This window comes from Girardinichthys multiradiatus, chromosome 6, assembly GCF_021462225.1.
Source record: "Girardinichthys multiradiatus isolate DD_20200921_A chromosome 6, DD_fGirMul_XY1, whole genome shotgun sequence".
In the NCBI taxonomy this organism is placed as follows: Eukaryota; Metazoa; Chordata; class Actinopteri; order Cyprinodontiformes; family Goodeidae; genus Girardinichthys; species Girardinichthys multiradiatus.
The window spans coordinates 43,381,479-43,405,556 of NC_061799.1; the positions used below are offsets into that span (position 1 = coordinate 43,381,479).

The 24,078-nt window shown below is 40.9% G+C and overlaps 2 protein-coding genes across 4 annotated transcripts in view; one reads left to right on the top strand and one right to left on the bottom strand.

The window, feature by feature from the left end:
* The first annotated feature begins 563 nt into the window (after positions 1-563).
* On the top strand, positions 564-19,701 carry oc90 (otoconin 90). Its single transcript, XM_047367947.1, has 18 exons — positions 564-1,042; positions 3,582-3,633; positions 3,808-3,876; positions 6,073-6,247; positions 6,455-6,561; positions 6,639-6,770; positions 8,801-8,866; positions 9,993-10,106; positions 10,426-10,494; positions 10,690-10,779; positions 11,704-11,874; positions 13,418-13,507; positions 15,182-15,343; positions 15,718-15,813; positions 15,910-16,081; positions 16,798-16,907; positions 17,975-18,209; positions 18,758-19,701. The coding sequence occupies exons 2-18, from the start codon at positions 3,591-3,593 to the stop codon at positions 19,032-19,034; spliced, it is 2,178 nt and encodes a 725-aa protein (XP_047223903.1). The 5' UTR covers positions 564-1,042; positions 3,582-3,590; the 3' UTR covers positions 19,035-19,701.
* The window catches only part of efr3a (EFR3 homolog A (S. cerevisiae)), a 122,456-nt gene continuing 117,468 nt past the window's right edge, over positions 19,091-24,078 (bottom strand). For all 3 annotated transcript variants that reach the window (XM_047367946.1, XM_047367945.1, XM_047367944.1), the window contains one exon: positions 19,091-23,884. In XM_047367946.1, the coding sequence (XP_047223902.1) occupies positions 23,779-23,884 (106 nt within the window). In that variant the 3' untranslated portion in view covers positions 19,091-23,778. The remainder of the gene's footprint in view (positions 23,885-24,078) is intronic.

Genomic DNA, 24,078 nt, shown 5'->3' on the forward strand with positions numbered 1-24,078 from the left:
TTTTCTGTCTAGGATTTAAAAACCCGACAAAGAGTAAAGCAGGGACCCAAACGCCAAGTCATTCTTGATTTGATTATCAACTTTATGCTCTTAGGGATCCATCATGTTGGATCTAAAAACACATTTTTCTTTCATCCAAACTGTTGTTTTTGTTCCTATAGATAGATTCAACTAAATAAATAGAAATAAAATTGGTCTTCGTGAAGGTGACATTCCTCTGGAGTCATTTTTAAAAAATGGGTGCTTAACTTTTATTTTATTTTCAGTCCAGAATGTTCACAAGAGCTTTAAATAGCCCGGAGAAGATTGATCCACCTAATTCTTAGCAGAAGATCGCATGCATTTCTGACTGCCTGGAAGAAACGTACAAGGAAAAAATAAAGGATGACTGCAGACTTCCTTAGTGCTGTAGATCTGTTCATGTTGGACACTTTCTCACACCAGCTCTTAAAAATAAGACAGAAATCGTTCTTGATAGGATTTTAGATGTTTTGGTGCATCCAGATCTTTGTGTAACACCTGTAGCATCTCCACCTGTCCAAGACAAAGCCCCACTATCAGCCATCCTGTTATTAAACCAACAGCTCTTCTGCTTCACTGAGCCACTCCCTCCCTCCCTGTTCGCACTCATTGATCTGAACTCCTGTGAGGATCAAATGAGACCAGTTTGACCCCCCCCAGGTCATACATCCAGACCTCTGCTGGACAAAGGCCGCTCTATGGATCCCCTTGCCGGACCCCATCTGTATTTGAAAAAAACCTGACATACCTGCGCAGGAACTGGACCGGGATAAGCTTCTGCTCAGGTGTCACCGGATAGCCAATAAGAGCTGATCTTAAGGGGCTGAAGGCTCCCCTCCTCCCCCTCAGGTTGGACTGATAAACAGTTGAAGGAGCTGAGGATTCATTCTGCTGGGAAAGAAGACAACAGAAAGAGGCTCTGACCCACTTTAATGGCTGCAGAGGCCCAACAGAGGTGTGTCTGATTAAATGGAGTAGAGTGTAACACAAGCTCAACTTCTACAACCAGAAGACAAATAAGGTAAGATTTTCCTTACCACTTTACAGTTTAACTAATATGTTAAAATAATTCATAGTTTATGTTGATGCTTGTTAGCTTTTCTCTGAAAATTCAAAGAAAATCCGTAAATATTCAGGATTTTATTTAACGTGAAGTAGACTTTTAGCTCAATGAAATTCCTGCAGCTCTGCAGGGTTTTCGTCTTTTTCCGGGTCGGTGTCCTTGAATCCATTTAGAGGTTAACTGAAAAACATGCAGTCACTGTTGGAGCATCAGTGAATGTAAATTCAGGACAGTTGACAAAAACAAGACCTTTGGTGCATTTCAGAAAAACAACCAATAAATCTGCAGACAAAATAATTTAGGAAAAGTTGGTGTAAGTTATTCAAGGATAAAGATGGAAGAGTTGTTCCAGAAGACTAGGCTGTTAGCAGGAGATCTTCATACTCAAGTTTCTAAGACTTTTTTAGCAAATAATAAAAGTAATTAAATAAAGTACGATCACAGGGGGTGGAGCAGAACCGGGCACGCAGGCACAACTCAACACAGGCTTTCGGTGTTGATGTTGGACATGTTGACTCACATTTGAATATTTTGGTATAAAGAGGAGTTCATTGTGGACTCAATGACTGCAAGATCCCCTGGTCCTGTTGCTACATAACAAGCCCAAATCACCACCCCTCCACCACCCTGCTTGACAGTATGAGGTGTTTGTTCTGATAAGCTGTGTTTGGTAAAGTCAGTTCAAAAATACTTTATTAATCTCCAAGGGAAATTAAATGCTGTAGCTCATATTAAAAAAGCACTCCCAAATAAATCCCTGTTGAATGTTTTTATGGTGGACCTCACTTAAACTTTAACATTTAAGATGCTGAGCCCTACAGACTGGCATGGAGTTGTTTTAAGTCTAACTAGGTTCACCTGAGCAGCCAGAAGTCACTGATTTGAGCTCGACATCTTTTGTTTTACATAAACTCAGCCTTTAAAGCTTTTTCAGAGCCTCAGATCACAGAGGTGTCTCTGTAGTCAACTATCTCCATTAACATGGAGGCTGGAGCTCTTCAGCTTTGATACTGACATTAAAGATTAACAGCACTAGTGAAGCCGCTGACCCAGGTACTGATGCCGTGTCCCGCTCCAAATGAAATCTACCCGGGGCTTTGCAACATAAACAACTCACTTGTTGGTGTTGTGCAGCAGAGCCACAGGTGGGCTGAGCTGTTTGAAGCCATTAACTGCTGATGTAGCGAGCGCTGAAGTTCTTGTTTGGCACAGCAGTAATAATCATTATAATGATGGGGGTAATTTATAGAGCTGGGTGTGAGATGCTGGAGAAAATACAGGTCTCTGTTACAGTCAGGCAGAGAGCAGCTGTGATATTTTTCCTCCTCCTCCCTGACGGCTGCGATGATACAATCCATGTTGCTCTGCTGGGTTGAGCTGGACTTTCTTTGGGTTTTCACTCTGTACTAAGTAGAAAGAAAATCACCTGAAACTTTACCTTACTAGACGATTCTAAGAATAAAAAATAATTAAAAACCTACAAAGTTCAAACAGGAAATATTTTACAGAAAATGATTTGTGCAAAAAGCTGAAATAATCCCTGCACTAAAATAAATTCAGCTAAAACTGTCTGTTCGTCCATCAGTACATCCATCCTTACGTCCGTCCATCCAGATGTTCCTCCGTCTGTCAGGTTATTCATTTATTAATCCAACCGTCTGGTCTATCCATCTGTTCTCCCATCCTTTAAACTGCCCATCCATCCTCTACCAATCGATCTATCCATCCCTCCATATGTTAAATTATCTTTCCTTCCGTCCATCTTTCCAGCCAGCCTTTCCTTCCTTCCTTCCTTCGTCCCTCCATCCTCTTGGAAATAAATCCAAAAGGGGAACTCTAACATCTCTCTATAGAGATTCCACTTTTCCTTGAGGTGTGGACCAGTTGCAGAGCAGTTCCTCCTTCTGTCTCCCTCCCCTTTCTCCCCTGTTAACCCGTCAACTCATCTGGAGCGATTCTGAGTCATTTCTGAACCAGCTATAAACTCTAATCTCCCCTGGGGTTGAGTCTTTTTTGCTTCAGAGAAGCAGCAACCCCACTCTGTGCCTTTGGAAGAAGCTCATCTGAACTCATGGTATTTGCATTTTAAGGGTTGGACAGAGACCAGCTTCACCTTTCCGCTCTGGTCCTTTATCTGCATCACTGCACAGTCCAAGCTGGTTTGGTCAATCTATCCTCATTCATTCATAAGAGACGGAGATACTGAAACTCCTCCATTTAAAGGCAGTAACAGTTTCCCAACCTGAGGGAGGTAATCCATGCTTCTCTGCCTGAGGACCATGACCTCTGACCTGCAGGTCATAGCTGCCCTTATCAGGCACCTTATTGTGAGGGCGGGGGTTTCTAGAGCCCCTTTACAAAACAGGCCAGGTGTGTCGGGTCTGTTTTTCTTTCACCATAAAAACAAACAATTTTCAGTTCATTTTAAAAACTTGATCCATCTGTTCTTATTGTGATTCTAATGTTTTTTTTTTAATAAGATTTTCTTTGACTGCAGGAACTCACCATGCTCCTGCTGTGGATTTCCATGCTGTCAGCTTCTTCCAACAGTGAGTTCCCTTTTCCAAATGCTTCATCACTGAGCTTTAAAAATGCTGTTCTCTGTCTTCCACGGTGGTTTCATTTATTTGTGTAATTACACCAATTACACAATGATTTATCAATTAACAGCTGATGTGTTAAATGTTGCATGCATGAATTAAATCAGTCCATTTTTTCTGCAGCGCTTTCTGGCAGCTCCGTCTTCTGTCCGGACCCAGAGGACAGCAGCCTGAACGCAGGTCACGTAATTGGTGAGAGGTTTAAGGCATCTTAACGGTCTCCACACAGGCTGCTTGGATTCATTCTAAATAATGACTCAAGCTAAAGGTTGCTGGTTCATTGGGTCGAGAGGATGAGTCAACATGTGATGCTGGATCAAAGCCTGCAGGGAGCAAACTGTTTTCTTTCGGGACTTTAATCTAGAATAATTTTGTTTAATTAGCTGATATTTACTTGTGTGAAGCAAATGCTATTTTATTTTATAGCAAGAGAAGTACATTTTTGAAGAAATGATTACAAAGGTCATCAATTCCTGAAGAGCCTTCATGTTCTGCTGGTTTTTTCCAGAGCAGCTGTGGAGATTCGTAGCTCACTTTTGAAATTTAAAACAATTTGAAGCACCGTTCATTTAAAGGCTTTAGTCCCTTTCACAATTATTGGCACCCCTGGAAAAGACTTTATATCTGTAGAAAAATGATACACAGAGAAAAAGGTTCAGTTGTACTATTTCTGCAGATGTTGTTAAAGTTTTGTTGGTCATTCTGCTGAATTAGTTTGAGTTTTATGCCAGAGGTCACCCAGATTTTTATTTAAAATTTCCTTGTATTTTAAACTTCTCAATGCCATGCAGTCTAACAAGGTTCCCAAGGCTTTTAGAAGAGCCAGAGGCCCACAGCATCACTCAATCTCCACCGTGCTCAACAGTGGTCACTAGATTTTCACAGCAAATCCACCTATAGTGTTTGTTGCTGAAAATATAAGTCTCATCATACCGAAGCTCATAGTTCCAGTTGAAATCCCAGTGGAGTTTAGCAAACTCCTCTTGTTTACATTTGTGATGGTAGGACAGCTGAGGCTTTTTCTTGACACGCCACAACTAGCTGGCATGCAGATACAGTCTAACGGTTGCAGGGGAGCTGTGTTGATCCTCCCCCAACCTTTGCTGCAGCTCTCGGTGGGTTTTGGAGACGGTTCTCCTTACAATCATCACTGTGTGGGGGTCCTCGTTCAGTCTTATGTGTCCCAGTTCCAGCTGTTTTTTTTATTATTGCACTAACTGCAGATAGGTTTAGGCCATGAACTATTTTCTTGTAGCCATTTCCTGAATCATGTTCAACATAAATCTGCCTTGCTTAAACAGCATGTTCACTTGTCTTTCCCATTTTGAACACGTCACATCATGTTTATAACCCAGGGAATCAGAAAGTCATGGATTACTTATTAAAAGTTTTGTGACACTTCTGCATTAATGTATAAAAGTAAAGTAAGGTCTTAAAAATGCTTTATTTGGATTTATTTTGATAGGACTCGTCAGTGCTAAACGTTTTGCCACCAGTGATGTTTTTTTTAAGAAAAAATATTTGGGTATTTTTTCCCCTCTAAATAAATGTTCTCAAATTAAAGGTCTGAATTTACAATTTTTTCATTGTGAGATGCTGCCGCTGCAATAACAGATGAATTTACCTTAATTCTTCTTCTTCTTCTTTAACAGGGGGGCGAATAAGGGTGGAGGGTGCTGTATATATTGATCCAATGTAAAGTCATCCAGACAGACTAATACGACTTATTAAGGATAATATTTTGTGGTACTAATATCAGCAGAGATCCGAAAACATTACATTTGATTGAAATCAGGCAACCAACCTGCTTGTGTGAGGGAGACCTCAGGAAGCAACTGGATGAATAACATAAAGCAATGAAAGCTCCTTTCACAGGGAAATCTGTGGCCAGCAGAAAGATTTTACAGGACGAAGCTTTAATTGCACACAAAGCTGCTTTAGTTACATGACACAGGAAGATGTAATAAAGCTCTTTTGAAGCACAATTAACTTTCAAACTATTTGTAGCCTAATTTGTCTTACTGTAAGAAACCAAACTAATAATTAGTAGTTAAAGCAGCTGATTTTTTTTGTAGGATTGAATGTAATAATCCATCAGCTCCTTAATTCCTCACAGCCAGATGTTTTTCTTTGCACAACTGTTTGTTCAGTTGTTCACATCCTTATTGACTGATTCACAATCTGATGTTCTGAGGCTCCTGTAGTCCTAGTCGGCTCTGTGCACCGAGGCATGGCCCTCATCTTCTGCCCTGCATGGACTATCCTCCTCTCTGAACCAGCCGATAGGATCATCTATGATTAAATGTCTCTGTTTCAGCTATGAGACAAATAAAATACCTATTAAAGGTTAGTTTTCATACAACCGACTCCATCTTCTTCTGCTGTCAGATTGTCTGGGCCCGCGGTTCACCTGGCTCCACGCCGTCTTCGATAATTTCCCCTCGCTGCTGAGCTTTGTGTCCAAGCTGCAGTGTGCATCAGGGGTTTGTCCTCGGGACTTGGAGGATTACGGCTGCTCCTGCAGATATGTGGCGTCTGGGAATCCTGTGGGCCCTCTGGACACGTAAGGAAAGCCCAGATTAACTCAAATTGGTTCTCAAATCCACACAACGTATTATTCATTAAGGATAGAAGAGAAGCTGTACATTTTGCTGCTCATTTTGGAGCTAAAGAGGAAATGTTGTTTTTCTGCTAAATATATTTTCTCTTCTTTGACTTTATTGCTGGTTCATGTTAAATATTACATTTTTTGCTGGTTATTTCCCTGCAGCTGCTGTGCAACTCACAGACAGTGTTACCAGAATGCTGCCCCCTGCAGGCGACAGATGCCTCTGCCTCCTTATAACCTGACCTGCTCTGCAGCAAGCAGCAGCTGTGGTGAGTCTCAGACTGATTGCTGTTCCTGGAGACCCTTCCTGAGGATGTGGATTTATGGGTCCCTCCTTCTCCTGCAGATATTGGTGACCTGTGTCAGCAGATGCTTTGTGAATGTGACCGAGCTGCCATCGACTGCCTGGCTCAGAGCCCCTACAACTGGACTCTGAGGGGCCTCACAGATTCGTTTTGCTCTGCTGGAAACTCAACAGGTGGTTTTTACCTGCAGGTCTTTTTCTTACGCTAAAAACATTAGTTGTCTTCTCGGTTTTACAGTTAACTGTTGAGATAATTAAACAATCAAACATTTTAAATGTATAATTTAAAAAAAAGAAGAAATAGGCACACAAGTTTGAGTCTATTATTGATGTTCTCTAAATCACACAGGCTCAGAAATATACATACACCTCTGCTAATGTTTGGTTGAATATCTCACCTGACCTTATATTAGAGCACTTCTTGTTGGTAAAACTGCTAAAGCTTATTGAAATTTGATCTCCTGCAAGAGACTCGGCTTTTAAACATATTCCCCCGACTGTCAGTCGGTTGAGGTTGGGGCCCTTGGTGACCTGCTTTATTCATCCCAAAACCAGTTTGGATCTGTGTTTGAGATCATTGTCCTTATGGACTCTCAGCTGGACCGAAGTTCCAACCTTCTAGCTGTTGATTTGAGCTGAAAGTGAAGAATTTATAGGTATTTTTTAAACTCCTTACAGCTTGAACTTATTTAAATACGAATAATTTTGCTGTTAAGCCGAGTAGTGATAAGGAGTAGTAGTGACGACTATTAAACTGAGTAGTCGTGATAACAATTTGATTATAACACAATACTATACATATTTGGATTTAAATATATGGTTTACAAATTAGCTGAATTCGGCATAAGTAGACACGACACTAACCGTTAGATGGCAGCAAAGTGCTCCCAATGCGGCCCTCGGTAGGTGGAGAATATGCATCACCTGACATTCGTGGGAAATAATACACCACTTTGGCTGCATCAAGACCAGTAAGAGTTTGGATAAAATCACAATAAATCCAGAAGAGGTAAAGTGAAATGGCTCCAGAGCATGATGCTGCCACTGCTTTGCTTTATAGTGGTACAGTGTTCTTACGTTTGAAAGCCTCCCCTTGATTTATCTGACCATCAAACTTTCCTCCAGAAGGGATTTGGGTTCTCCAAGTGGGCGGCTGCAGGTTTCAGTCCAGCTTGAAGGTGCAGACGTCTGGTCAGCATCCTCTCAGTCGATGTTGATGTAAGCCTGGTGTATCTGTGGACGAAAAACTGGTGGTCCAGAAGTTCCCAGTTCATGGCATTCCTGATCAGTTTGGGTCTTAGACTCTTTACTGTGTTCTGAATATGGGTCAGTCCATTGAGTAGTCATAAAAAAAATCCTTTTCATGCTGCAAAGAGAAACTAGCAGCTGCTTTCAACTTTGTTTTGTGAGTGTTTGAAGATATGTGAGGATGTAAAGTTCTGACTGCAGCTTTATGTAGACTGAGAACAGATCATTGGTGCTGATCTTTCAATAAAGGACACATTTTTCAGCTAGATTCTGGTTCTGTTAATTGCAGCAGTGTTTCAGCAGCACCTCGACTAATTATCTTCTTCCTCTCTGCCTGATCAGGGTTAGAGACTATTGGCAGCTGGGATCTCTAATTAGTTTGGTTCTCGTTTCGGTTTGTTCGGAGGTACCATGGTGGAGGCCGTTGAGGTCTTCAATAGACCAGGTGAGTCTCAGAGAGGACGTAGTCCCCACGCCAGGCGCGCCACTTGTCTTTGGACAGTGCGTCACGTTTGGAGAAGGTCAGCGGAGCCGGATCGCAGGAAATGGTTGATTCACACCTCAGCCAATTAAAACAATGACCTCCTGGTGTTTAATCCTGCAGCTTCCTGCCCACGTTAATCTGGGAACAGAAAAATCATTGATTTCACAGAACAGCTTTGATCTACAAGTGTCTAAATATAGCTGTAGGAAGAGGCTGAGCTACTCTCAGTGTGAGAGGAGCAGGAGAAGTAGAAGTGGAGGTTATTAAGAAGTCAACTTCAGAGAAAAGTTAGTGAAGCCTCCTGGAGGTCTTTAAGATGCTTCAAACTGAGTTTTTCTCTTTGCAGGATGCTGGTGTCAGTATTCAAACGTCCTCAATTTGAACCGACCCCAGTACTTGGTTATTGTTGCATGTCTGAAGGACAACCTGTTGGGTGTTTTTATGTAACTGTCCTCGTCCTTCCTCTTTCCAGATGTTCTCACAGCAGCAAACGACTCTGCAGCAGACGGGCTCTCCAACTCCTCCCTGCTGTCTGCAGGTAAAGATCCAATTTTCAGGTTTATAACAGAACATTTTCTGACCCTTTATTCTTTGAATAGGGAATAATGAAGGACTCTGTTTGAATGCCTCATAAATCCACCACATCCAGACAAGCTGAGCTCCTTATAATAAACCTGACAGATCCATCTGTAATATTTTACTTTAGTAACAGTTTAACATCAGTTTTGTACAGATGTATTATGTATATTAATGTAAAACAGACATCATTACTCCCCATGTTGTAGTATTAAATAGGAAAAAATAAGTGAAAACATATAAATTAAATTAAATTAAAATGACTTCAGGAAATCACAGGTTTAAAGGGTATCTTTCTAGAACCTATTTTCAGAAACTAACATGGCACGTTGTACCAGTTAAAGTATATTATACTACAGGTTACTCCTCACAATGTGCAGGTAATTTTTTTTTGGAAAGGACATCTTTTTTAAATCTTAGTTCCTTCCTGATCGTCGGGGTAATTATTGATACCTACAGGCTACTTTGTAGAATTTACTAACAGAGATCTTTTCTCTGGAAAAGTCGTGTCCATAACAGACATGCCATCATCACTGTTGGAATAATTGTATATAGATTTATCTTCCAAAAACTACCAGAATTATGGTAGTTTTTGTAAATTACAGGTTGCGTACTTTTCAGAATATTTGTGTTGCTTCCTGGACCTAACTGGGTGCTTAAAAAACATTCAGGTTACTTTTTCAGATGTTTCAATTTACTTTCTGAGATATACAGGTTCCTTTAACGAACTTACAGGTTTTCTGAATTAAGAGTACTTTATGAGTACTTTATGAAAAAGGTTACCTTTACTTGTAGGCTATTTTTTACACTAAACAGGGTACTTTATTTAGCTTAAAGGTCACATTTTTAGAATTGACAGCTTGTTTCTAGAACTTCCCAAGCTTGCAAGGTTGTTTCCCAAAACTTTCAGGGAACTTTCTTGAGCTTACTGGGTACTAACTCGGGTAGGGTCAGGTCAGGCTCTGCTGTTTTACTAATGATAGAAATAAATTAAATAGGTCATTTCTGTTATTAATTTCAAAGGTGTTTTTGCTGAAATGGCTAATTCCAGCTCCAATGTATCTTGAATGTTACATAAACTAAACCAGGAGAGCTGGACCAGGTGATGATGGAAACTGTGGAAAACCGAAGTAATCTGGCTGGGATAAACGGCGAGCTCATCACCGGGCCACCAGAACCAAACATCCTCCTGACTCATCCTGGTACGGCCAGAGAGACCAGAGTTACATCACAGTCAATCCAACCAGTCTCTGCAGACATGAAACAAACTTAATCTGTGCAACACTTCTCATACAGATTTAAACACAAAACTTTTCCTCCTCTAAAGCTGCACTAAGCTATTTATTCTGTCTAAAAGATGCATTGAACATTTGCAGAATTTGACATTTGACATAATTTAAGCTTTATTAGAGTTTCTGTGGCTGTAAACATGTAAATTCTCTCTGAGCACATCGAAACACCACAGCAGGATATCTTGCTCAGCAGTAATCTGTGAGCTGATAGATGTGGTTTGTCCTGCAGAGGAGTTTCAGGAAGGCGCAGGAGAGGGAACCCAAGAGGAGATGAAAAACCAGAGTTTGATCTCTCAAGGTAACCGTTTATGTCTCCTGTTTTTTTTTAATTTCTCATGCTTCTGGAAAAATTGATATTTTTCCTGAGCTGCTTATTATTCCACTTGGAGCTGATGGTCCCACAGCTTTCATGGCACCAGAAATAATTTCTCAGCTGTTGACTCCAACTCAATGACTCACTTGGCTCAGACGTTTCCTGTCGCTGCATCTACAGATCTGAATGAGGCGGACGCAGAGGAAGCAGTCGAGTGGGAGGACGTAGCTGAAGATCAGATGACCCGCGGTCCTGCAGAAATCAGCCTCGGTGAGCCAGAAAAGCCAGTTTGTTTCGGTCCATGCAGCATAGAGGAACACGATGCTGTCTTTCTACATATACATCTTTATTTTGAAAGTCGCGTTTAATGATTCTAATAAGGAGCAGATATTCCTCAGGTGAAGTGTTCACCAAAGGTATTCTATGTCCTCCAGGTTTTGCTGTAGTAACATCGAAAAACATGTCGATGCAGAAGAGTTAGAAACTGTCAGAGATTAAATTAAAATGATTTAAATAGGAAATAAGTTAAAATTACACAAAAAGGTGCATTTTCAGAATCTGATCCACCTGATTTATTTTGTTTTAATTTGAAGCTAAAATGCAGGAGCTCAGGATGCTTTCTGTTGTACTCCTGCACAGGGGGTTAGATGTTTTGGGTTTATTTAGGAAGGAAAGTTTCTGCTGGACTTTCCTCACCAGGTGGTAGGTGCTAATGATCGATCTCAAGTTCTTTGTTGTATTGAGGCCTGAGATTTTAATGATGGGAACAACTTCCACCTCCTTCCCGTTTATACGGAGTTACGTGGGAGCTGCTGTTTTTCTGGCTCCCCAGAAATCCACAACAGTTTCCTTTGTTTTGAAGGTGCTCAGAACCAGATTGCCTTCTGAGCACCACCAAGCCAGATATTGAACTTCCTATTTGTATTTGTTCCCATCATTCCCTGTTTTCAGCCCTACCATAGTGATGCTGTCAGCAAACGTGACCCTAATGTTTGAGAGGTGAATGTATGAGTATGCGTTTGTCTGAAGCGTGAAGATGGAGGGACTGAGAACACAACCCTGAGGTGCTCCGATGTTCAGGATAAGGCTGGACAATGAACAGTTTCCTAATAAATGCATCTGGATTTTAAACATCTGAAACAAGGATACCACAACCAAAGATTGTTATTAAAACGTTCTGAATCTCTGCTGCAGATCCAGTTCAGTTTGTCCATGATGGAGAGACCTTAAACGAGCCGTCCTCCCCACGCAGCTCTGCCGGCGCAGATTACAGGGCGAGTCTGGTGGCGACCCAGATATCGCCTGCTGACAACGCACCGTCTGTTCTGACTACAACATCCCTGAGAACTACACCACCGGGTGAAGGTGCTTAACAATGTTATATTAAGAAAATATTAAAGCTGCTGCCAGAAAGCCAGAAATTAGACAAACTATGTAAATAATGTAGATTTATTGGTATGAAAATGAAATCAGGACAGAGAGTAGATGTCAGCAGACAGATAATACCTCTTCTATAAATTAGGCATTAACAGCAGGCATTATATGAGTTAAATGGGGGTTAACCGGGGGTTACATCCGGTTGGGTGATCATAATGTTTAGCTAGTATTGTTGTCGGATGCATCTTTGGGGGCTCCTCTGGGCAGAGGTGGGGAGTAACTAGTAAGATTTACTAGAGTAACTTTTTGAAAAGAATGTACTTTTTACTGAAGTAATAATAGTTTGAAGTACAAATAGTGGCTGCTGTAGTACTTCTCGTTACTTTGCTGAATGAAGAACAAACAGGTTTTGACCACCAAACCCAGACACACCTTTACAGTTTGTTACAGCGAGACTTTCAGTACGTTTACCAACTTCATTGTTATTTGTGAATATACAGTAAATACTATATAGTACATCAAACTGTTCTAACAAATATATTTTAGGATGCGTATTGGATTCATCTAAAAAAATTTGAAGCTTCATGTGGTAAAAAAAAAAACATTGATTTGGAAATATTTGTTTCTTCTGCCTGATTTCTTTGTAGATGTTATAAAATGTATATTTTTGTCTGTCTGATTATCATCATTTTAATTAGATGTTATGATCAGTTACTCAGTACTTGGATGACTACTTTTGACTTCTGCATGAGTAGTACTGCTACTCTACCCTCCTCTGGGTCTGGGTCTGTTGACCCTCACGGTTGGCTGCTCAGGTAACTGCCTGGTGACACCATCACCCCACTCTTCTGCCCTCTGGTGGCTGATCTCAGCATAACCGGCTCTGATCCACAATTACATCCAAATCGGACCTTTTCTCCTGTCGGTTTAAATCAGACTCTGTTTAACCCGTCTCAGAATTTACGGATCAAACACTAGCTTAAAATGATCTAAGATGTTTTCCTTTAACCAAACAAGGAGGTTTTAGACGCTTAAATGTGAACGAAGTGAAAAGACAAATATTTCATGAGTTTTCAGGGCCAAATGTGAACATTTTCTGCACCCTTCTGTTCTGTTGCACCCTCCGAATAGATCGTCTAAAACTTCCACAATCTTGGACAGAAATTGAATTCCATCCAAATTAGACGGTAATCTTTGCGCGCTGGTTCTGGTTTATAATTGTATTTAACTGCCAGCAACGTTTACCATTGGGAAGCTGAGATCATTGAGTAATATCGTTCCATCGCCATAATAGCAACTTTTAATGTTTAAATGCTTTAAAATACTCATTAAGTGCAGCAACACATTCATTTAATTAACAGCCGCTACATTTAATCCAGTTCATCATGAAAAGAACAGATTTTTATCCAAAATAACATTTTTATTCAAGACTAAGATGCTAAGTATCAGTATAGAAATGGGAAAAAGTGAGATTTATTTTCTCATGTTGGCTATTAACCATTTATTTCACCAAAACATTACTTACCTGCAGGTTTGGTTACCTTCAGAGTATCACTGATTTCAGCAAAACCCCAGATCAGCTCGAACATGGAGGAAGAGGAGGAAGAACATGAAGACAGCAGTGAGTAAATGCTGTTTTCTTACGGATCTGGATGACATGCTGAGATGTAGCTGAGTGGTGTCTGTTCCTTTTTCCAGATATTTATACTCCAACAACAACAAAGGTGAATGACAGGCAGCTTTCCCACCTGCAGATAATATTTTCTGTCTGTGGAATGATGGACCTCAGTTTGAAAACTAAAGTGCAGCAACAGTTATTGCTGATGTCTTTCAGTCTTGGCATCGTGTTAACACATATCAGTACGCTCCAGAACAGTAAAATGTCTCCTGCTTCTACAGAGCTGCTGTTCACTGTGATGAGGAGCAGTTAATGCATTTTATTAGCAGCACCTGGCTGCTGTTTCCCTCTATGGAGGCAGCAGGGGTGCGTCTAGTTTTCCCTTGAAGGTCTCAAGTCCGTTTTCAGTGATGTTTAGCAGCAGAGGAGCAACTTTGCAGCTTCATAAAAACATTTGCTGAGCTGCCAACGTATGTGCCACCGTTTCTCTGCCAGGTGGAAGACATGCAGCAGGTTAAGTGCCTATTTTCCTCCTGAGCGAGTCTGTAATGATACCCTGAGGCTCTGACAGACACCTCTCCACTTTGAAACAGCTGAGCTGGGAAAGCTGGAGCATCCTCTATAATGTGGGAGTTATCAAGCAAAGTGTATTAATATGCTTCTTCTAACAGTGTGTCTGTTTGAGGTGTGAGCTTTACATTAACTCCAGCAACACCTTCAGCTCCAGAGGAGCAAACTGTGGGAGATTTCAGAGGTCATCTGAGGGTTTCTTTATGAATGCTGTATTACACTGATTAACATGGGGATGTTTCTCCTCCGCTGGATGGTTGAGCTCAGCCTTAAAGATGCTGAAATAGAGATGCTGCTTCCCCGCATCGAGCGGAGGTGATTTGGACATCTGATTAGGGGCATGTCCCACTGGGAGGAGATCCTGGGGAAGACCAAGAACTCACTGGAAGGACAATATATGCCTTTGGGTCCCCTAGAATGAGCTGGAAGATGATGCTGGGGAGATGGGTTTTCTGGGTTTCCCTTCTGGACCTGTTGCCCAGGCAACCCGATTTCTGAGAAGCAGAATTCAGTGGGTGGGTGAAGACAAGTAAACAAGAAAAGGAGAACCTTCTGGTAGCAACACGTTTAAATGTTTGTGTCTCCAGTGTTTTATCTGAGAGACGACAGGATAAAATCATCCTTCAGTTCCAGTTATTAGAGGAAAAATAAGTTAATAATTACAGCTCGTCTCTGCTGCAGTGTACGGGAACATTTAGAGCATACGTTGTCTTTTTGCCAACCCAGTGAAAACTGGTAAATCTTTCATTTAGTTTGATATATAAAATATATGCCTAGTGTCCTTTTTCTCAAAAACTGCATGGATCGTTGGCATGGAAACCAGATAATCACACAGGAACAAGTCTGTGTTTAATCAAGTCAAAGTTTGTTTATAGAGCACCTTAAAGTTACTGTTGGTGTGCAGGGCGGCAACCTGAATAAATACAGAACAATTAAAGAAAGGTCAACTGAATAAAAAAAAACTACAGAATATCCTTTTTTTTTTTTTTACAAAAATAGAAATGAAGTAAATGTGAATAAATGATTTATTTTGGAAGTCGTTCTCAACCTAGAAGAAAAAAAATAAAACTAATTTAAAATGTCATTTTAATCTCTAATCTGCTGCAGGTGTGGAGCGTCTAATGCCCCCGACGACCACATCTTTATCCCCAACCGTCACCCAGACCAAACCAAAACGAAGCACAACGGCAGCTGTGAGATCTTCATCACTCACTGAAACACCTCTGTGTGAGGAGGAAGAGGAGGCCAACACCTCGCAGGAGGAAGATGGTACACATATTAAATAGAAAGTAGCTTACTGCTTCAGCCTAACCTGGTGGCTCAAAGGTTTAATACCCTTTCATTTATCTTGTCAGGTACAGTTGACAACCTCTGACCTTTAATGGTGGCCAGGGGAAACTCCAGCTCATAAATCACAATTTAAAGATGAATAAAGTAGATATTTAGACACAAAACACATAAAACTAGGACTAGATTACTTTTATGATTGTGCCTTAAATGTTTCCAGTCATGGAGTGAAAATGTCTGAGTTTATTCACTTCAAGAACAAAAGTTTGATCAACTGCAGGATGAATCTCCTCCAGATCAGAGGGAGGAGGAATCTGAGCTTCCAACAGCAAACTGAAGTTCTGCTTTGTTCTCAGAGGCGGATGCAGCTCAGAAGAGAACGGTGCCGTTCTTCGCCTGGTCTCTGCTGGAGTCCGTTGGCCTGACCGACATCCAGCAGCCGGACGGTAAAGGTAAGCTGGATCCGGGCTCGGTTCCCAGAGGTCTGATCTCAGGACATCACTGGTTGGCGAAATGCTTCTTCTGAGGTGAATGTTTCCTCCAATCAGAATGCAGCCACTCCTTCAGCGTTTACAGCAGCGACGGCCGAAGCCGGCGGGAGATGCCGGCGCTCGGGGAGATGCTGCGCTGCCTGACGGGACGATGTCCACATGAGTACGAGATGTACGGCTGCTACTGTGGACAGGAGGGAGGAGGACAACCTCTGGACCAGCTGGACAGGTCAGAACATCTTATTATTCATAAACATTAAACTCTCAGTCCTCATAATAGGTTTTTCTCAACTAAACCTGTAGAATAATTAGTGCCAAAATATATATAAAATTCACATTTTTACACTTTAACCGTTTACTTTTTTAAGATTTTGTAAGAAAATTACTGAATAAATAAAAGTAAAACTTGTGTACATACATTTTACAGAAAAATAAAAACCAATGCATAAAATAAAAGATGAACAGGGAAGTAAATATTAAATGTAAATAACAGAGTACAGTTACTTTGAAATATTCTTACTCTGATTTTGAGCTTATAAAATCCAAATGACTATTTTATTAAAATTAAATTCATTAAATAAAGATTTTCTCTGAGAAAAATAGATTTATGATTAATACAAGTTTAAAAATGATTCTTACATTACCAAACTTCTTGCAACTTATTTCATGTTTTCCTGAATTTATTTGCTTAAACTTTTTAAATTTTCTGGCTTTTTTTTTTTCTTCGGCTGTTTGAGGCACTCTTTTTATTCTGTTAAATGACCATGAATAAAATAATCTGTTTAATATCGAGCTCATGATGTAACTACAGTAACACCTCTACTTATTTAAGACTACTTTCCACATAACTCTGTTAAAGTTTCTCAAATACTTGAAGTATCCAGATCTGAGTATTTCCTGGCATCTCCTGATGTAGTCTGAAAGGATGTTTTCACTGCTCCTCAGATGTTGCTTCTTCCATCGCTGCTGTCTGAAACAGATCAGCTCGATGGGCTGCAGAGCGAACAGGAAGCTCAACGCTCACATTTCCTGCGAGAGCAGCAACAAACCGCGATGTGAGTGAGGACACACTGCTGCAGGACAGATCAAAACCGGTTTTACATTTCTTGCTTTAGAAGAAGACATGACTCTTGAATGGTAAAAATATCTGGAAACTCCGGAGATGGAGAAGGAATAAAAGGAAATCTGCATGTTCTACATCTGTTTTAATGGCTAATTGGGTTGAGCAGATCCAGACTGTCCAATAACTGAGTCCTCAGTAGCTTTTGTTTCACTTGTGTGACGAACTCACAGCTCATCAGCCCTGGATTAAGAAGCGTTTTAATGTAACTTTTAGATCATCTTGGACTCCCTGAGCTGGAAAAGCTGCCCTGTTACAACATATAATTAAAGGAATGTGACTTTAATTGGCCTTTGATGGGCTGTGAGAAAACAAAATAAAAAAGCTGCATAAAGAGTTTAAATCTGGTCCTTATTTTGATGGCGCCCCCTCTGGTTACATTTTTCTTTGCACTTTTCAGCATCAGTCCACTATCAGGTCCTGAAGTTAACCGCCAGTTAACCCTGGTTCTCAGGACCCAGCGCTCTACATGTTTCTCTGCTCCACAACACCTGATTGAAATGATTACATTCCCTCCTCTTAATGCCATCTAGCGCTGCAGACGAGACGAGACGCCTGTTAATCACCTGTCAGAGAAACACCTAAAACATGCAGGACAGTGGACCCTGAGGACCACTGCTAGTAAAAAACAGGAAATTAATGTTACTGGCTACTTTCAAGGAGGTTAAAAGGCTACTTTCCCAGAACCCATCAGCTGCCTTCAGAGATGTTTCTGTCATGTTCTTTCCCAAGCAAGTCTCCTTAGTGTTCCAGAAATACTCAGGTCCAGGTTAGGTGGCGGAGCTTTCAGACTCACTGCACTTTCAAGCCTTCTATTATTTATTAGTCAAATAGTCTGTTTCCTCGCACTCAAATCTTCGTTATTTATTTGCAAGTTTTGTGACCATTTTAACAATGTTTCTCTTGTTTAATTCATGTTTTTAAAGGCTATATAAATATTATAATTGAAACATTAATTGCATTCCTGCAACCCTGAAAATAAACCTTTAATGCCTTCTGCAGGTCAGGGCATCACAGTATGCGACAAACTGCAGTGTGTGTGCGATAAAACCACAGCAGAGTGCATGGCTGCAGCACACTTTAACCACAGCTTGCCATCGCAGCGGTGCCGTGGACCTGCGCCGCCCTGCCGCCGAGCCAGCCGACCCCCCAAACCTGTGAGAGTATCTCCACAGTCCAGTGAGGAGAGCCAACAGTCTGAGCATGAGACCAGTTCCTCTGCCCAACATCTAGACAGGTGCGCTACTGCATATAGCTGCATCTACCCTAAAAACCCTTGGAACCTGCAATAGTTTTAAAAATACACCTCAGCACAGGAGTACCTCAAGGCTGAGTGCTTGGTTCCCTTTTCTGTCCCACGTTAGAGGAATAAATTATCTTGTAGAACTATTTATTTAAAGGGTTTTTTTTATGTGTGAAAGAAGGGTTATATAGAGACATTACAAGCAGTTGGTGTTTTACCTGCAGTAAGTATATTTATTTCTACATTTCTTACCCTTTAGTGAGCAGTTGATCAAAAATCCAAACAGTCCCCTTCCTTATTGTGACTTTTATTCCCACTGAAATTATTTTCTGAGGGTAGCAATAATATTTACAAATCTGCATTGTACTTTTTGCCAATATTTTACCTGAACTAAGTTCAGCTGATTCTGAACAAAACTAGAGCTACTATGTAGCTCCAAAACAATTTGAGCTCAGCATAGTTGAACTTTATTTTAAATGCAGATTTAGAATATTTGGTGATTATCTTGCGATTTATTTTACATTTAATTTTACCATTTGCAGTGATCAAGACGTAATAAATGAGAAGTCAGATCCAACCGCTGGATCATCAGGTGCCAAGACCCCTCCTTCTCCTGCCTCCAGTGAGGAGACCAGGGAACCGCCGACGCTGAGTGTGATTCAGAATCAGGACTACCGACCAAACCAAGACCAACAAATGGCAGAACAAGTGGAGGAGAAGGAGGAAGAGGAGGAGGAAGTAGAGGAATATGAACGAGAGGAAGAGGAAGTAGAGGAATATGAACGAGATGAGGAGAAGCATGAAGAGGAGGAAGAATGAAACTAAACGGCAATATTTTGGGTCAGCGTTGTTTGAAACAGACCACAATGAAGATGTTGCAATTTAAATGCTTTAATAGAAACATTTTATTTGAATCTCTAACATTAAATTTCAACACATTCTGAGACACGTTATAAAGCGCCGAGGCTCTGCTGCAGCTCTGGTTCAGGAAATCTTATATGTGCGATGAGGGTGGTGGGGGGTTGTTTCTGGAGTAAGTGTTAACAAAAGGAGGAGATAGGAAACATGAAAGCCAATCCTGAAGCCGCTACCTGCTTGTTTAGGCTCAGGTTCGTGTCCAGAACAAAAACATTTCCAGAACCTGCAGAAGGAGCTGAGCCATGGCGCCATCTAGTGATCATAAATCATCACTGTTTAGAACAAATCTGAGTTTGAACATTTTATATTTGTGATGGTAAACAGAGACAAGACATTTATCTCTAACACTGCCACAAGAATACGAGCTGCTGCACCACAGGGGAACAAGTGAACAGTTTTGCTCTCGACATGTTGCAGATCGCAGTGGGAGAAATAAACAGGCCCCATCCGGGGAGGTGAGGAAACATCTTGTGTACAGCGTTCTAAAATAATCTATTATGTAATTAGAGATTTTCATTATCTTAATACGACCCACTGATCATTTAGAATAAAAATATTTCCAACCATCCATTCGTACCAAACGCATCTGTTTTGTGCTTCAGTACCGCGTTACAATGATCAAAGTGCACGAGCCGTTTGGCATCCGTCGACTCGGTTTGAAATGACTGAGCGAGGTGGTCCCTTTTCTTTCACGCAGCTCAGATTCATGCATCAATCTGCTCCACAGAACCTCTTCTCAGCATCTAATACTTTCATGTGCAAGAAAACAAAAACCTTTAATGGTTTGGGTTTTAACTTTGAGTTCAAGTATATTTTTTAAATCACTGTTAAAGCAGAACAGTTTTTCTGTGCTGGTGCTTTGATCTTGGTTTTGGTGAGAAGGTTTGGATCTTTGAGTCGATTTCTGACTAAATCACAGCCGACATCTTGGGGAAGAAAATAAACAGATACTCAATTTCTAGATTGCATCCAAGATCTAAAAAATACATTTCTATAACAACTCATTTCAACAGATAAAATAATTTCTACAATTGGAAACAAAAAACTATTTCTCGTGCAGGAATAACGGCTGACTGACCCGATTCAAACCCGAAACAAAGATGTAAACGACAACAAATGATGATTCAGCATTTTAAAATCTCTGCCAGGCAACAACTGAACCATGTGATGCATAAAATGTACAAAAATATATGATCTGCTGCTTTAATGACACATTCATCACGTTTTCCAGCATCTAAAACGAACGAGGCTCCCGTCGGCTGCTCGGATCGGATCCATCTAGCCCCTGAGAGGTCAGGTTTAGATGGATTTTGTTTCACAGCATGTTTATAGTTAGAGCTCCTCCTCAGGTGTTCAAAAGGAGGAATGAATGAATCATGCGGTTAGTTCAGACGAGCTCTGATTCAACGCTGGTGAGTCGAGATGAGACGTAACGCAGGGAAGGTCGGGAAAAACCTCTAATAAAGCCAGTATTCACGGGTTAAACGGCTCAGTTTGATTCATTCTGAATGCAGCGACTTTGGATCATGATCAGATTTCTGTACAGAAGCTGGTGCATCAACAGGAAGCTTCAAGAGATGATGGACCATCTCATGATTTTATGAGGCAACGAACAGGTTACGTGTTTCTACGCGCTTGTCAGCATCGGACTACGCTATCGGGTCGTGCAGGTTCTATTTACAACATCTGTTCCTTGATCTGAAGGTTTTCCGACTCCAATCTGAGCCATTTCACATCCAAACTGTGGGAATAACTCACATTCCAGAAACTACAAGTTACTTTCTTACAGTTTCCCCAGATTTTACCGTTTACCTATTGTACCTGTACAAAATTTATATTTTACAGGTAACTTGTGCATTTTTGGTTACTTTCAAAAATCTGTCCCTAAACTCAAAAGCTGCTTTCCAGTACTTTCTGGGATATTTTTCAAACTTTAGCACAAGTTTGAGGGTACAAACAGGGTACTTCTCAGAACCTCCAGGTTACTTTTGGTACACAATTATACCAGGAAAGTACATGGTTACATGTCCCCTGTCAATGCTGCCAAGTCCCTTTTAAATTCCCAACCACATTCCTGAAAAGCTCTAGGAGAGTAATCTGTACATTTGGGAAAAAAACTACTAGAACGTCAATAGCAAGTTCCTTAAAAGCACCCTGTAAGTTCTGAAGAGGAAAAAAAGGTTTCATGCAAGAACTGAGAAGGTAACCAGTAAAGTCAGAGAAAATTATGTTAACCTGTAATTTCTAGCAAAGTGCGGGCTGTATTAAGTATCGCTAACTTTGACCCTAACTTTTGTAAACTGTCTCTGTCTCAAACGTGGCGTCCAGCCGCGGTTTTTGAAGCCATGTTTGAACAGGATGGGAAGAAATACTTTAGGCACGTTTAATCTCGAGTCTAATTAAACATAGAAACGTGGTAACAGACTTAGCATTTCTTCGTGGAATAAGGGGTTTTGTGGTCACAGGTGGTATTGCACGCTAAGCAACTCCTATGATCTTTATTGTATAATTTATTTCCAACCCGTGGGCCTGCACTTGCCAGTCAGTGGTTCTTTATAAACTCTATCGTAATAGATGTTCTGCTGATTTTGGTATGTTGAGCATACAGGATAACTGCGTCGCCACAGTCTAGTTGTCATGTACAGTTTAGCTTCAACAGGCCCAGGCTGGTGATTAAAGACCTTTTCAGGTAGCAGGATGAGCTTGACTCGCAACAAAGCCACCAAGAAACATCCAAACCCAACAGTGAACAATTCAGCCCAGGTTCAGCTCTCAATATATCGGACCGTTGACTCCTGTCTGAACCAGGTGAAAGGAAGCACCGACCTGAACGGCAGCAGCAGGTTTTCCTCTCACACTGATCTCAGAGTGCTGATAACCATCTGTTTTACGGATCACAGCCTCTCATGCAGCCCGTCCAGAACACAACACAAACACTGCTCCACTTCTGCAAACTTAACTCCAACTTTGGGTTTGGTAGCTGGTCCAGTGATATTAATGCACCTTTGATTTAAAGGAAGTAGTGCAGAGTGACGAGTGACCCCAGCTCACCAGACCCTGGTGCAACCGTGACTAGAGTTAATTGGAAACAAACTCTTTGGTGGAAGATCAGCCTTCTTAAAACGTCCCAAACGGCTGTTTGGTCAGTAAATCTAAACCTGTATGGAGGGCAAACAAAATGTCTCATGTTGTATAACAGCTCCTTTCACATCAAACATTTCCTGCCAAGTAAATCCATGGATAGATTTTAGCAGTCAGCCAAACAAGTTTTTTTCTTTAAATTGTAATATACTGCCCCCTTTTGTTCATGTACTGACTTGCATGACGTTGGTATTTAGGTGGGAGAGCAGTGCGATACCAAGATTAAATGTTTTACATTTGCAAAACTAACATACTGTACACTGTTGGACAGAATGGCATAAAATACACCCAGAAGTGCAAAATAAAACCAGTTTCTTACTGAAGTTATTTCCATTTTATCCTTTTAGTGAATATGTGGCAGCCATTTTGGATTTTTAGGCCAAGGTTGCTGAAAGATCTGGATCTTTTGGTGTTGGCGGTTCTTGGATCTTTTCATTTCTGAGCTCTAGGCACGCAGTAAAATCCTGAAATACTGCCTCCTACTGTTGTTGAGATGAACTGCACTTTGAAAAGTAAATAAACCCTATTTTGAGGCTTTTAGCTAGTTGGTACCTTACTCTGCCCGATTATCTTCTAGTCAAAAATCCAACTCTGCAAAATGAAATTGTAGGAGTCACATTTATGTCTTGGACCTTCTAAAAGGTCCTAAAGTAAAATTTGAAAAGATGTTACTTTTTTTCATCTTCATCCTTAAGATTCGAATCTCAGTGAATTTTATACCTTTATTTGTCCAGTGGTGCTCATGCTTAAAAATATTTTTCAAATTGCAGTTCAGTCCATGGACACAGGGGGCAGTAAAATGTGGTAATGAAAAATGCTTTAGATATCATTGTTTACACCACCATAAACTGATGTCCCTGATGTCTCTTTGAAAAGATAATTTTCTAAATATTTGTACAAAAACATGAAAAAAGATATACAGCTTCCATATTTAGTTAAATTTCCTGTTAATTCAAGAATCAATGTGAAAAATGCAACTTTAGAAATTTTAACCCCCAAAGAGCTTCAGGAGTAAAAGTGTGATGCCTTTCACCAACCATGATCCTTCTAAACTGAACTGTGATTTTCTTCATGTTTTTTATACTGAGCAGGTATGAGAATTAGCTGACTCAGCAGTCATTTACGGGTAAATACAGGTGATACAGGTAGGACTAAACTCTGATCTATTATCCCCTCTACTGCTGTCTGAAGAAGCTGCAGTTTGTATTAATTTTCTAACAGAATAATGTTTTCTGGAGTTTATCTACTAGGCGTGAAGCGGTTTGCATTGTTCTGGATTTTGTTCGTGACTGTGTTTGGGTTCAGGCACGTGAGTCAGAGAGACAACATGCAGCCGGTCTGCCGATCCGATCTGCAGCTGATTTCATGTCTGCTGCATGTTTGCGTCTCTGATTGTGTCCCTGCCACCTCGGAGCCGGCTGATTGGAGGAGAAGCAGAGTGTGGAGGTTGCCTTTTTTGTTGTTCATCAACGTTTTGAGTTTGTAGCACGTGTGATGTCTTTGTTCAGTAGACGCACAGGTCCGGGAACTTCATCTCGTAGACGGGTACGGATGGATGCTGGGTGTGTCCCGCTGAGATGGAAACCACTCCGGACGGGCTGGGTGGAGGCCTGATGGGAAGCGATTAGGGAGAGAAAAGAGTAACTTTACTTTTTTATGGAAAACAGGATGAAAAATGGAGAGCTGAGATGGTTTAACTGGTGGCGCAGCTGGAGCAGAGTTACAGCTTCTAGAACTGACTCTTCATCAATATTTTGGTCTAAACAATTAAAATTCATTGTTGGAAATCCTGAGAACTGTAGCT